Genomic DNA, 13883 nt, shown 5'->3' with positions numbered 1-13883 from the left:
TAAAATTAAACTCAAAATGGACCGTAGACCTAAACATAAAAGCTAAAACTATAAAACATCTAGAAGAAAGCATAGGAGAAAATCTGCAAGATTTTATTACAGACAAAGATTTTTTTTGGACAAGTCATAAAAAGCACTAACCAGAAAAGAAAAATTGATAAATTTTGTTTCATCAAATTAAAACCTTTATTCCTCAAAAGACATTATTAAGAAACTGAAAAGACAAGCCACAGATAAGGAGACAATATTGCAATACATGTATCTAACAAAGAACCCATATTCCAAGTATGTAAAGAAGTCCTACAACTTAATAGTAAGAAGCAGCTGGCACAGTTGTTCATGCCTGTAATCCCAGCACTTCAGGGTGCTAAAGTGGAGGGTCATTGAGCCCAGGAGTTCAAGACCAGCCATAGCAAAACATAAGGCAGCATAGTGAGACCTCATCTCTACAAAAATAAAAATGCAAAATCAGGGGCATGGTGGTGCATGCCTGTAGTCCCAGCTACTTGGGAGGCTGAGGCTGGAGGATCACTTCAGCCCAAGAGTTCAAGACCAGCCTGGACAGCATAGTGAGACCTCCGTCTCAAAAAATAAAAAATAAAACTCCAACGAGGTATCATTACATACCCACTATGATGACTAAAATGAGGAAAAAATAACAATACCAACTGCTAGCAAGGATGTGGAAGAACTAGAATTCAGATACACTGCTGGGGAGAATGTAAAATGGTACAACCAGTTTGGAAAAGTTTGCCAGTTTCTTATGAAATTCGACATATACTTGCCAAGTGTAACCCAGCAATTCTATCCCTGGTATTTTTGCCCAAGAGAAATGAAAACATGCCCACACAAAGACTTAAGAGTGTTAGTCATAATAATCCCTAACTGGAAGCAAACTAACAATTTATCACAAAGTCCATGTGATATATTCATACAATAGAATATTATTCAGCAATAACAAGAAATGTACAACAGATCCAGCAATAGGGATGAGTCTCAAAAACCTTCTGCTTAGTGAAAGAACCAAGGCCCTAAGAGCAAATACTGTGTGAGTCCATGCATATGAAGTTCTAAAACAGGTAAACTGGGAGAGGGGGTGGGTAGAGGAGATTGCTTGGGAGCATCTAAGGGATCATTGGGGTAAAGGAAATATTCTTAGAAATGTAACAAATTGATGCCCACTTCACACTATAGATAATTCACTGGCAATCTCTCGGGTGATTCCAGTGTGCACCCAGTTTGAGAACCAGTTTTGGTGTGAGTTTGTGCATTGTTTATGTCTGTTTGTGCACCCATCTATTCTTGTTGGTTTACAAAAGAGACCATGAGTCACCAAAAATGGTCGCCAAGCCATCTGGTTTGTCCAGACCTTCAGGTAAGGGTCTCACATACCTTTATAATTTTCCAGAGCGGGGCTGAGGTCTAAGGCCAAAGGGAGGGTGCCCCTTCCAGATGAAATCCAGAACACTGTGGGAGGATCCACCTAGGTGTCGCTTAGGGGACTTGACACGGGCCCAGCATTTCAACCAGCACCTGGGCAGGTGATTCCACCCGGAGCCCGCATCACACCTGCTGGCCTAAGTGACCAATCGGCCCATGTGTTTGTCATCTCTTAGACACTGGTTCTCACCTTGGGTGGCACATTGGAATTATTTGGGGAGCTTTGTAAATCATCATTGTTTTATTCTCACTCCCAGAGACTGGAATTTGATTGGTCCAGAGTAGGATCGAGATTTTTCAAAATTTTTCCCGGGTAATTCTAACGTTCAGCCAGGGACTCTCAGCTATATCTGCACCAATGTCACCCAGAGAAGCTTTAAAAACTCTCAATACCTGAGCCCCATTCCTGGAAATTCTAATTTAAGTGTTCTGGGGCAGGAGGGGTAGGGTTCTCTTTTGTTTGTTTGTTTGTTTTTTAAGCTTCTCTGCTAATTCTAACATGCAGCAAAGACCCAGAATCACTGGATGAGGCATTGACTTTAAAAAAAAAAAAAAAAGCAATTTCGCTGAGAATGTGGCGGGAGAGACATGCTTGTGTGCTGTTTTTCAGAACAGATATTACCTACCTTTGGAAGGTAATTTGGTAATATCTATTAAAATTGTAAGTGTGTGTACCCTCTCATCTAGTGGTTTCTCTTTAAGAAACCTATCCCACAGAATTAATAGCACAAGTTCATAGACACATGTTTTTAAGAACCCTTAACTGTAGCATTGAATGTAGTAGCAAAAGGACTGAAAACAATTCAGATATTTCCCATTGAGGTCTAGGTTAAATAAACCCAAATGCCATAGCATGGAACACTATACAGCTGTTTAAAAGATGGTGCACCTACAGGCAAAAATGATCATGCTATATCATTTGGAGATGAAAACAAGTCACAGACCAATATGTATGGCATGGTCCATGATGCATTAAAGTAACCCTTGTTTATATAGGCACGTATGTATAAACAAAAATTCACATATAATCAGAAGGCAGTATCTGCGTGAGACTCAACAACAGTTACCTCTGGGCAATGGGATTGGAGAGATGGAAACTTTTTTTTTTTTGAGACGGAGTTGCGCTCTGTCTCCCAGGCTGGAGTGCAGTGGCGTGATCTCAGCTCACTGCAAACTCTGCCTCCCAGATTCACACCATTCTCCGGCCTCAGCCTCCTAAGTAACTGGCACTATATGTGCCCGCCACCAACCCTGGCTTATTCTTTGTATTTTTAGTAGAGACGGGGTTTCACCGTGTTATCCAGGATGGTCTCGATCTCCTGACCTCGTGTTCCCCCCGCCTCGGCCTCCGAAAGTGCTGGGATTGCAGGCGGGAGCCACCGCGCCCGGCCAAAACTCCTTATTTCACAAACTTGTCGTGGTGGAATTGTGGGATTTTTCTTTTTTGTATTTTTCATTATTTTTCAGTGAAAAATCAGATCTTTTAAAAGTTACAAACTTTTTTTTTTTTTTTTTTTTTGAGACGGAGTCTTGCTCTGCCACCCAGGCTGGAGTGCAGTGGCCGGATCTCAGCTCACTGCAAGCTCCGCCTCCCGGGTTTACGCCATTCTCCTGTCTCAGCCTCCCGAGTAGCTGGGACTACAGGCGCCTGCCTCGTCGCCCGGCTAGTTTTTTGTATTTTTAAGTAGAGACAGGGTTTCACCGTATTAGCCAGGATGGTCTCGATCTCCTGACCTCGTGATCCGCCCGTCTCGGCCTCCCAAAGTGCTGGGATTACAGGCTTGAGCCACCGCGCCCGGCCAAAAGTTACAAACTTTAAGAAACATTGTCAACCTGCTCAAGACAGGCTGAGCTGCTTTTTTCTGTGACCTGTATGTACCAGCTGGAGGTGTAGGGCAGATCCCTCAGGGGGACACACAGGTCCTGAACGCCGAGGGAATCCACAGCTGCTGATGGGAGATGGGAACCCACAGCAGCTGTTCTGTAGCCAAGTTTTACAAATTCCACCTCCCCCTTGTTTTTTTGTTTTGTCTTTGTATTATTTTTGCAGTCGTCCCTGCCTCTCGTTTGGTTTGAAAGGATGGAAAGCTTTCCTCATGAGGGGTACTTTTTTGTAGCCACTGTCAGCAGTCTTCAGACCTCACTTTTTTTCTCAGAAAAGGGAGGAAAAGCTTGAAGAATTGCTGTTCATAGACGATTTATAAATTGGTCCTAGACTGGGCACAGTGCCTCACGCCTGTAATCCCAGCATGTTGGGAGGCCAAGGCAGGTGGTCACCTGAGGTCAGGAGTTCAAGACTAGCCTGGTTAACATGGTGAAACCCTGTCTCTACTAAAAATACAAAAATTAGCTGGGCGTAGTGGCGGGTGCCTATAATCCCAGCTACTTGAGAGGCTGAGGCAGGGAAAATTACTAGAACCCAGGAGGCAGAGGTTGCAGTGAGCCAAGATCGTGCCCCTGCACCCCAGCCTGGGAGACAGAGCAAGACTCCATCTCAAAAAAAGAAAAAGAAAACAACAACAACAAAAACTGGTCCTAGGCAATAGTTTGGGTTTTACTTTCTCTATCATTTGTTTCCTTTAACTGGCACAAGTGCTTTCGTTTCCTGTTTCCTGGGAAGTAGTGACGCAGGGTTCATTACCCTTTAACAGATACAAAACTAGATTCAGAGAGGTTAAACAGCCTTTCTGTTGTAACACAGCGATTATTGGCAGGAATGAGAACTTGGCTCTGCTACTTCTTTGATCTTTCTTCCACTGGAGATGCTCATTGGACCTGTTTAGGTGGAATGAGAGCTAAAGGCCCTAAATTGGGAGGCATAAACTCCAGTGTTCCCAGGGCTAGGCATATGACATAAGTGAATGAAGCAGACCAGGTTTTGACAGATGGAGTGCTGAAATTTCTGGCCAATTGTGAACCCAAGGTGGCCAGAACTTCTGAATGATCAAGAAAAGCCATAAAACAAGATTTAAATGAATACATCTCTCTATTTTTTACATACCAGTAACCAATTCAGAAGCAATATGTATCTGGTGGCTGGATTCACCACATTGCCCTGATTGTACAATTTCTGGTTTGTTGATCACTGCTAACACCACCCAACAAGTGGGGGTGACTGAGGAGTTAATAGTCCATGGGCATTGACTCTTTGACATTATTTTAACCTCTTCCATAGCTAGTCAGCTGCTTTTTTTTTTTCAGATCATTATTGTGTATGTTTTTTGTATACATAATTTTGTAAAAAGTAAAATATCCTAAAATATCCTGCCACCTAGTTATTGATATTTTCCTATTTTCTCATCTTTTTGAGAATGTGCATATTGATTTTGATAGATACAGTTATTTATTCAGTTTTATGACTTGCATATTATAAGCACCTTTCCATTTTATTAATTTTTCTTCAAAGGCATTATCTTTATAATAGTGCATTCTATGAATATAGCATACATATTTGAACACTTGTTTCCTACGTGACTTTGAGCAAGTTACTTATTGAACACTTGTTTCCTATGTGACTTTGAGCAAGTTACTTAACCTATGTCTCAGTTTTCTCATTGGTATAATGGGGATAGTAATAGAATCTATAAGGTTAGTGTAAGGATTTAAGAAGTAAACATATGTAAAGTACTTAGAATAGCACTTACCATAGAATGAATGACGTGTGCTTGCTATTTCATAATATATTATTATTATCATGGTTTTGTACAAATATATGTTTGACTGAATTTAAATTACTTTTTATAATGAATTACTATAGGGAGAATTATTGGTCAAAGCGTATTAACATTTTAAGGCTCTTAATTTGAGTAGTCAGGTAGTCTTCTAGTAAGGCTATTCTAATTTACATTTCCAGCTGGCTGTGGGGTACCTATTTCTCCATGTTCTCTGAAACATTAGTTATTTTTCTTTCCTTTAGTCTTCACCAAGGGATATTACCTTTAGCCTCTCTGTCTAGATTAGTACTCCAACCGGATCCTTATTCAGGCTGTTCTCAGAGATTGACATTGGGTTTGGAAATTGATCCTGGTTTATTCTTTTTTTTTTTTTTTTTTTTTTTTTTTTTTGAGACAGAGTTTCACTGGAGTACAGTGGCACAATCTCAGCTTGCTGCAACCTCCCCCTCCCAGGTTCATGCAATTCTTCTGCCTCAGCCTCCTGAGTAGCTGGGATTACAGGTGCCTGCCACTATACTGGCTACTTTTTGTATTTTTAGTACAGACGGGGTTTTACCATGTTGACCAGGCTGGTCTCAAGCTCCTTGACCTCAAGTGATCCACCTGCCTTAGCCTCCCAAAGTGCTGGGATTACAGGCATTAGCCACCGCACCCAGCCCCCTGGCTTATTATTTGTTTGACTACTCCAAACGGAGAATCACTGTCATTTAGTAAATGAGTTTGCCCCACTTACATTTATTGTGATTTGTCTATGCATTTTGCTTTTTGTTTTCTGTTAGTGGATTCCACAGGCCACCAGCCCAACAGATATTTGTGAGATGCTGACCTAGAATCTCTGGGGTCTGTTCCAGAAACCACTCAGATTGAGGATCCTCGAGTACAATGGCGGCGGGAACAGGAACATATGCTGAAGGATTACCTGGTGGTGGCCCAGGAGGCTCTGAGTGCTCAAAAAGAGATCTACCAGGTGAAGCAGCAGCGCCTGGAGCTTGCACAGCAGGAGTACCAGCAACTGCATGCCGTCTGGGAGCATAAACTGGGCTCCCAGGTCAGCTGTGAGTACCTCCCACTACCACCACCCCCACCACCACCAACAGAGAATGGCCACACTGAGTTCTGCCAATATTACTTCTCAAGTCTGCCCATTTTTCTTCACCTCTACTCTTTGTCCAAACCACCATCTTGTCTACTGCTCTTCCTGCTCCTACCTGTGCCTTGCAGTGATTCATTCGCTGTTTGCATTTCATTTTATTTCATTTGTGATCATCTCAGAATGCCAATCGGGTTACATATCTCCTTGTTTAAAAACTTTCTGGGACTAGGGGAATTGGGAGTGGGGAATTCTTAGTTAACAAGTACAGAGTTTCAGTTTGGGAAGAAGAAAAATTTCTTAGAGGTGAATGGTAGTATGTTCACAACAGTGTAAATGTACTTAATGCTACTGAACAGTACACTTAATTAATGGCTAAAATGGTAAATTTTATGTTGCATATATTTACCACAATTTCAAAACAATCAAATACCCTTCAGTGGCTTCCCCTCACTCTTTCCATGGCCTACACAGCCCTCCGTGGTCAGGCCCTTGCCAGCCACTCCTGCCTCATCTCATGCCCTCCTCACTAGGCTCCAGATGCACTGAGTCCCCAGCCCGCCATTCTGCTTCCCTACCCCACCCTGCAATTTTCCACCTCAGTCCCTTAGTATTTGCCAGTCCCCTTCCTAGAATGCTTTGTCACCCATCCATTTGCAAGGCTAAATCCTTCTCAGTCTTCAAGTCTCATCCTTCGGGTCATCACCTCTGAGAGGTCTGCCCTGACAGCTCTATCAGAAGCCTCTCTTCCTCAACTCTAGTCTCAGCCATCCATGGCTGTCTATTTCCTTCATGGCACATATCACAATAAATCTGCTTGTATGTTATCAGTATTTCCTCCACCAGAACATAAACTTGGTAAGGGAGGGGCTCCTATCCTATTCCTGGTACCCAGAGGAGGAGAGAAAGCACACCAAAAGCCCCTTGTTCTTTTTTTTTTTTCTTTTTTCTTTTCTTTTTATTGAGGTGGACCCTCTCTCTGTCACCCGAGCTGTAGTGCAGTGGCGCAATCTTGGCTCACTGTAACCTCCGCCTCCCAGGGTCCAGCAATTCTCCTGTCTCAGGCTTTCAAGTAGCTAATTTTTGTATTTTTATTAGAGACAGAATTTCCCCATGTTGACCAGGCTGGTCTCGAACTCCTGACCTCAGGTGATCCACCTGCCTCAGCCTCCCAAAGTGCTGGGATTACAGGCATAAGCCATCAAGCCAAATCTCACTATTTCTAATAACCAAATTGTTCCTGTATTTATTGAGTCTCTGTTTCATGCTAGGCACTCTGCTGTAGTCTGAATATGCTATTTCTGTTAATCCTCATAACAGTTCTATGAGCAAGAACAATTAATGTCACCTTTTAATAGATTAGGAAACTGAGGCTTAGGATCAACAGTGTGCCCAGGGTCTTACAGCTGGTGAGAGATAGTGATAACTTGCAAATCCATTCTGTTGTCCCCACAGTGTTTTCAGTGTGGGCCAGGCCAGGGGGACTAGCGTCAGGGCATGGTGTCAGGGTGGCCATGGCTGGGTTGGGCCATTGAACTCTCCTCTAGTGTGAAGCCCTCACTTTGAGAAGTTCTGTCTGCTACCAAGACAGGACAAACTCGGCCAGGGCACTTACTGTCCCAGCCCTGCCTTTTTCCTTAGCAGCTCAGGAAAACCCCCGGAATCTCAGCGATTGTGGAAAAGAACTGTATTACATTCATTAGCTATTCTGTGTCAAGTAAGGTTCTGGAGACTCTTAGGAAGGTTTTAGCACTTAATCTGTCTTAGTCAACTCGAGCTGCCATAACAAAATACCGTAGATTGGGTGACTTAAACAATAGACATTTATCTTCTTACAGTTCTGGAGCCTGGACGTCTGAGATTTCGGGTACCAGCATGGTCAGGTTCTGGCAAGGGTTCTCTTCCTGGCTTGCAGACAACTGCCTTCTCTAGTGCCTCTTTCTATAAGGGCAGTAATCCCATCATGAGAACCCTACCCTCAAGACCTCATTTAAGCCTGACTATTTCCCCAAAGCATCATCTTCGAATACTGTCACTTGGGGGATTAGGACATCAATGTATTATATTTTTGGGAGGAAGATACAATTCAGTTCATACCATTATTGTTAAAACAGTCCTGGAAGGGAGATGTTATTGTCCCTGTTGAACCTCAGGTTTAAAGGAGCAAAGTGATTTCTCTCATTCTCTCTAAAGTCCCACAGTTTGAAAAAGTGTCAGATGTATATAAAAACAAACCTTTGTATTTTGGGGGACAAGATATTTACATGGATTCATAATTCCATGTCAGGTAATGAGAATTACCCCACAGATCACTCACTAAATTCAGAAGGATGTACTTTTACATTGGAGAGATGTGCAGCCACCACTTTACATAGTGGTAAAATTAGCATAACCAGTAATGAGACCAGGTGATATCAATGCCTTCTGATGTGATGCAATAAAGACATCATGGAGGATCCCTCATAAGAATATTTAATCTGAATCTAATCAAGAGCACAGCCAGACAAATCCATAATATGGATTTTTCTATAAGACAATTAGACTAGATTTTTTTTTAAAGTCTAAAGAGGCATATCACCAAATGAAATGTTTGTACCTTGAATTAGAGCATAAAATGGGGGAAAAGCAGCCCTAAAAGACATTCTCAGACAATTGGAGACTTTCTTGAGTTGTGATAATCGAGTTATGAATATGTAGGAGAATGTCTACATAGATTTTTATGAAGATGCATGTGGCAGCATATCTGCAGTTTATTCCAAAAAACGTCCAAGAAAAAAAGGAAAGGAAAGAAAAAAGTAAAAACTCATCCGGGCACAGTGGCTCACACCTATAATCCCAGCAATTTGGGAGGCTGAGGTGGGTGGATCAACTGAGGTCAGGAGTTTGAGACCAGCCTAGCCAACATGGTAAAACCTTCTCTCTTCTGAAAATACAAAAATGAGCCAAGCATGGTGGCAGCTACTATAATCCCGGCTACTCGGGAGGCTGAGGCAGGAGAATTGCCTGAACCTGGGAGGCGGATGTTGCAGTGAGCCAAGAATGCAGCACTGTACTCCAGCCTGGGGGACGGAGCGAGACTCTATCTCAAAAAACTAACTAAATAAATAAATAATTGTCAATGACACATTGATGGCTTTCAATATGGTCCAGATTTTCGTCTTTTGCCACCATTTCTAATCATGGTTAATGGAGGGCTTACTGTGAACCACCCTAATGAGAGGAAGAAAGAACTGGGGTGGGAAGAGGTATGGCAAGAAGAAGCTTGGGAAAATATTAAAAATTTGTGGCTCTAAGAGAAGGATATATTGAGATTCATTATATTATTCTTTCAAATTGTCTATAGATAAAAAGTTTCCAAAATTAAAAACCAGAGTTGGGCACTATGAGAATGAAACATTCACGTGGGAAGCACTGTAGTAGAAGGCCAGGCACGGTGGCTTATGCCTGTAATCCCAGCACTTTGGGAGGCTGAGGCAGGCAGATCATGAGGTCAGGAGATTGAGACCATCCCAGCCAACATGGTGAAACCCCGTCTCTACTAAAAATACAAAAATTAGTTGGGCATGGTGTCTCACACCTGTAGTCCCAGCTACTCGGGAGGCTGAGGCAGGAGAATCGCTTGCTTGAACCCAGGAGATGGAGGTTGCAGTGAGCTGAGACAGCACCGCTGCACTCCAGCCTGGGAGACAGAGTGAGACTCCTTCCCTAAAAAAAAAAAAAAGCACTGTAGTGGGAGGTGGCAGCTGGACTCTGACGTCAGACAGCCTGGGTGTTCTCTAGGGGAGCATACTCCCTCTTTAAGTCTCAGAATCTTTATGTTTAACTATTGAATTTTTTTTTTTTAGTTAATTTTTAAATTCTTGGCACCCAACATGGGGCATGAATCTATGACCCTAAGATTAAGAGTCTCATTCTCTACTGACTAAGCCAGTCAGGCAGAAATGTTAATAGTACCTTCATCTCATGGGACCATGTCAGAGTTTCCTAACCTCAGCACCATTAACATTTCGGTCTGAGTAACTCTTCTTTGTGAGGGCTGTGTATTATAGGGTGTTTAGCAGCATCCTTGTTCTGTACCCACTAGATGCCAGTAGCACCCCCACCCAAGTTGTGATAACAAAAAGTGTCTCTAGATTTTGTCATAAGTCATAGGGGATAAAACTGCCCAAACCACTGGTCTAGGTAAGACACTTGGTACTGTTTCCTTAGAACATATTAATGGCTCAATAAACAGTCCTATTGATAGGAAACACATAATATTTTGAGGCTATGGACTCTGGAACCAGACTTTTTTGGTTCAAATCAAGGATATGCAAATTACTAACTGTTGTAATCTTGCACAAGTTATGCCACTTCTGTGCCTCAGTTTTCTTCATCTATAAAATTGGTCTACTCTTAGGATAATCTTCACAGGCGTGTTATGGGACCTAAATTAGTTAACAAATGTAAAGTCCTTGGAATAGTATTTTTCATATTCTTAACCTCTCAGTAAATTATTATTATTAATTCATTAGCATTGTAAATGAAAAAGAGGGTTCTTTTTTTAACAGATCTCTGGAACTGATAAGAATAAATCCATGACCAAAGGTAGGAAGTAAACAATGCAGTTCCTCATCCTTGTCATATGACTTCCAGACACTCCCAAGAGCTTCACTGGCCTCAGAGGCATCACCACCATTTTCAGTGTTAAATATCTTCCATCTGAAAGGACTGGGGTCATTTCAGGCAACTGGATCTGAGATTCAAACCACACAGAAACCGGGATTCCCCCAGCCCAAGCATCCCAGTTAAACAAGGTGTGACCCAAACCTCATCATGACTCTTGTCTTCAAGTTTTACAAGCCAGGTTTGCCTTCCAAGTCAAGCTCTTGGCATGACAGATGGATGAAGTCACATACCTGTTGTCTAACTCAGATGGTTTGCCAGGGCTTGTGAGGGTTTTGCCGCCTGGGCTTGGCTGCTCTGGGTCCCAGACACGGATGGGGCCCTGCCTTGGGGATGGAGACTTTGCTGTCGACTCTCTGGTATAATCTCTAGCTCCATGGGGAAGAAGGGAACTAACATTTAATATGCACCTGTTGTAAGCCTGGAGGCCAATGTGTTAGGCACTCTAAGTAACCTCCCTCCTGAATCACACACACAGTCCCTGAGACAGTGTTGTTCCCGTTCTACAGACAAAGGAACTGAGGCCTCCAAAGAGGAAGTGGCTTCCCCAAAGGCACATTGGTAAAGAGTGGCAAGGTAGCCTTCGTAACCAGATATATCTGATCTCAAAATCAATTTTCTTAATTTTTTTTTTTTTTTTTTTTTTTGGAGACGGAGTCTTGCTCTGCCGCCCAGGCTGGAGTGCAGTGGCCGGCTCTCAGCTCACTGCAAGCTCCGCCTCCCGGGTTCACGCCATTCTCCTGTCTCAGCCTCCCGAGTAGCTGGGACTACAGGCGCCCGCCTCGTCGCCCGGCTAGTTTTTTTTTTTTTTGTATTTTTTAGTAGAGACGGGGTTTCACCGTATTAGCCAGGATGGTCTCGATCTCCTGACCTCATGATCCGCCCGTCTCGGCCTCCCAAAGTGCTGGGATTACAGGCTTGAGCCACCGCTCCCGGCCAATTTAAGCCACGTCAGTCAGTCAAATACTAAGGTTCTTCAGCTACACTTGGTTCCACCACCCTCTAAAAGGTGAGAACTCAGGAGAACTGGATTCTTTGGGACCTTATGGTATTTTCCCCTCCCTAGGCCTTGATTTGCCATTTGGAAAATAAATCATTGGGGGCCTTCCAGTTGAAGCCAGGCAAATCATTGGGGGCCTTCCAGTTGAAGCCAGGCATGGTGGCATACACGTGTAGTTCCAGTTACTTAGGAGGCTGAAGTGGGAGGATTGCTTGAGCCCAGGATTCCAGTCCAGGCAACATCGCAAGATCTCATCTCTAAAAACTAAAAAATGCCAGTTGAACCACTCACTTGATTTTACTCACTGCAAAACTAGGAGTATATGAGATAGAATATATTTTTTAAGGCATACCTATATATAAGATTAGAGAAAATTGGAGAAGGAGCAGCAATAAAATTTGGAAGCTGGACAGCAGACAGACAGGTGGCAACCTATGTAGCAGACCTGAGAAAAGAGAAAATGGGCTGTTAGTGAGGAAGGCTCACAACACTGTTCTATAGAGCACTTGCAAAAACCGTGGATGTTGGTGGCAGCAGCTATTTCTGCAAGTAAGACTGAAGTGGGGAGGGTCTCAAAGAGGATTGAGTAAAAGTTGTTTCTGAGACAATTAGACCATGAAATCTTTTCCTTAAACTGATACAGTCAGGCAACCACCATCTTCAATCTGGCAAATGACTGGAAGTTTATTTTTTGGAGAGGGTAAAATAGAGTCTCTGGACTCCAGGACACAAGGCAAATTCAGAGCCAGAGTGCACTATCCTGAAAGCACAGTGAGTAAGTGAAGGGTTTTGAGACCTTAGCCCTCATATACCACTTGGTGCCCAGAATGGTGCCAGGTCATTACCCTCTAGAGTGGACAGTAGAGAACTCTACTAGAAATCTGACCAGGGAAGAGCTTTAGAGAAAAGCTGGAAAGACAACTGACATTGAGGATTCCTGGATGAAACCAAATCATGTCCAGCCAAATCATGTGCTGTGGCCAGGCGCTCATGCCTGTAATACCAGCATTTTGAGAGGCCGAGATGGGAGGATCACTTGAAGTCAAAAGTTTAAGACCAGCCTGGGCAACATAGTAAGACTCCATCTCTACAAAAAATTTAAAGAAGAAAATTATCCGAGTGTGGTGGCAGGCACCTGTAGGCCCAGCTGTTCAGTAGGCTGAGGCAGGAGGATTCCCTGAGCCCAGGAGTTCGAGGTTACAGTGAGCTATGATTGTGCCACTGCACTTCAGCCAGGGCAACAGACACCCTGTCTCTTTTTTTTTTTTTTTTTTTTGAGACGGAGTCTCGCTCTGTCACCCAGGCTGGAGTGCAGTGGCCGGATCTCAGCTCAGTGCAAGCTCTGCCTCCCGGGTTCACACCATTCTCCTGCCTCAGCCTCCCGAGCAGCTGGGACTACAGGCGCCCGCCACCTCGCCCAGCAATTTTTTTGTATTTTTAGTAGAGACGGGGTTTCACCGTGTTAGCCAGGATGGTCTCGATCTCCTGACCTCATGATCCGCCGGTTTCGGCCTCCCAAAGTGCTGGGATTACAGGCTTGAGCCACCGCGCCCGGCCTCCTGTCTCTTAAATAATAAAATAAATTTTAAAAATAGAAAACAAATCAGGTGCTATGCAACTCACAGTCCACAAACCCCGCTCCAGTCAGCATTTTGGGCTCCCATCCTTAAATGTGATCAGATAACCAAGATTCCAGATATCCGAGGAAAGCCTCTAACAGAGAAAATAGAGACTCAAACCAACATGTGGTGAAGGGAGGGCTTGGAGGAAACAAGGAGTGTACATGAAGAAGAGAACGTTAGGAGAAGCTACGTGGTCAGGAAACAAGAGCACGGTCCTACATTGTTTAAAAAGGAACCTTCCGAGAATAAAAAGAGCTCATGGAAATTAAAATATGAGAGTAGACACGAAAACTCCAAAGGAAGACTGGAAAATAAAACTGAGGAAACCTTCTAAAAATCAGAGCAAAAATACAAGATTGAAAATAAGTGGAAAAAAAAATAGACTACAAGGA

The 13883-nt window shown here is 43.2% G+C and overlaps 1 protein-coding gene across 10 annotated transcripts in view; it reads left to right on the top strand.

The window, feature by feature from the left end:
• Positions 1-13883, top strand: part of WWC1 (WW and C2 domain containing 1) — a 172739-nt gene that overhangs the window by 81478 nt on the left and 77378 nt on the right. For all 10 annotated transcript variants that reach the window (XM_010358200.2, XM_010358199.2, XM_010358196.2 and 7 more), the window contains exon 3: positions 5966-6169. In XM_010358200.2, coding sequence (XP_010356502.2) covers positions 5966-6169 — 204 coding nt within the window. The remainder of the gene's footprint in view (positions 1-5965; positions 6170-13883) is intronic.

The sequence above is a fragment of the Rhinopithecus roxellana genome, chromosome 3 (genome assembly GCF_007565055.1).
Source record: "Rhinopithecus roxellana isolate Shanxi Qingling chromosome 3, ASM756505v1, whole genome shotgun sequence".
NCBI lineage: Eukaryota > Metazoa > Chordata > Mammalia > Primates > Cercopithecidae > Rhinopithecus > Rhinopithecus roxellana.
Note: the sequence above shows the minus strand (reverse complement) of the source record. Positions and strands in the feature narration are given on the sequence as shown.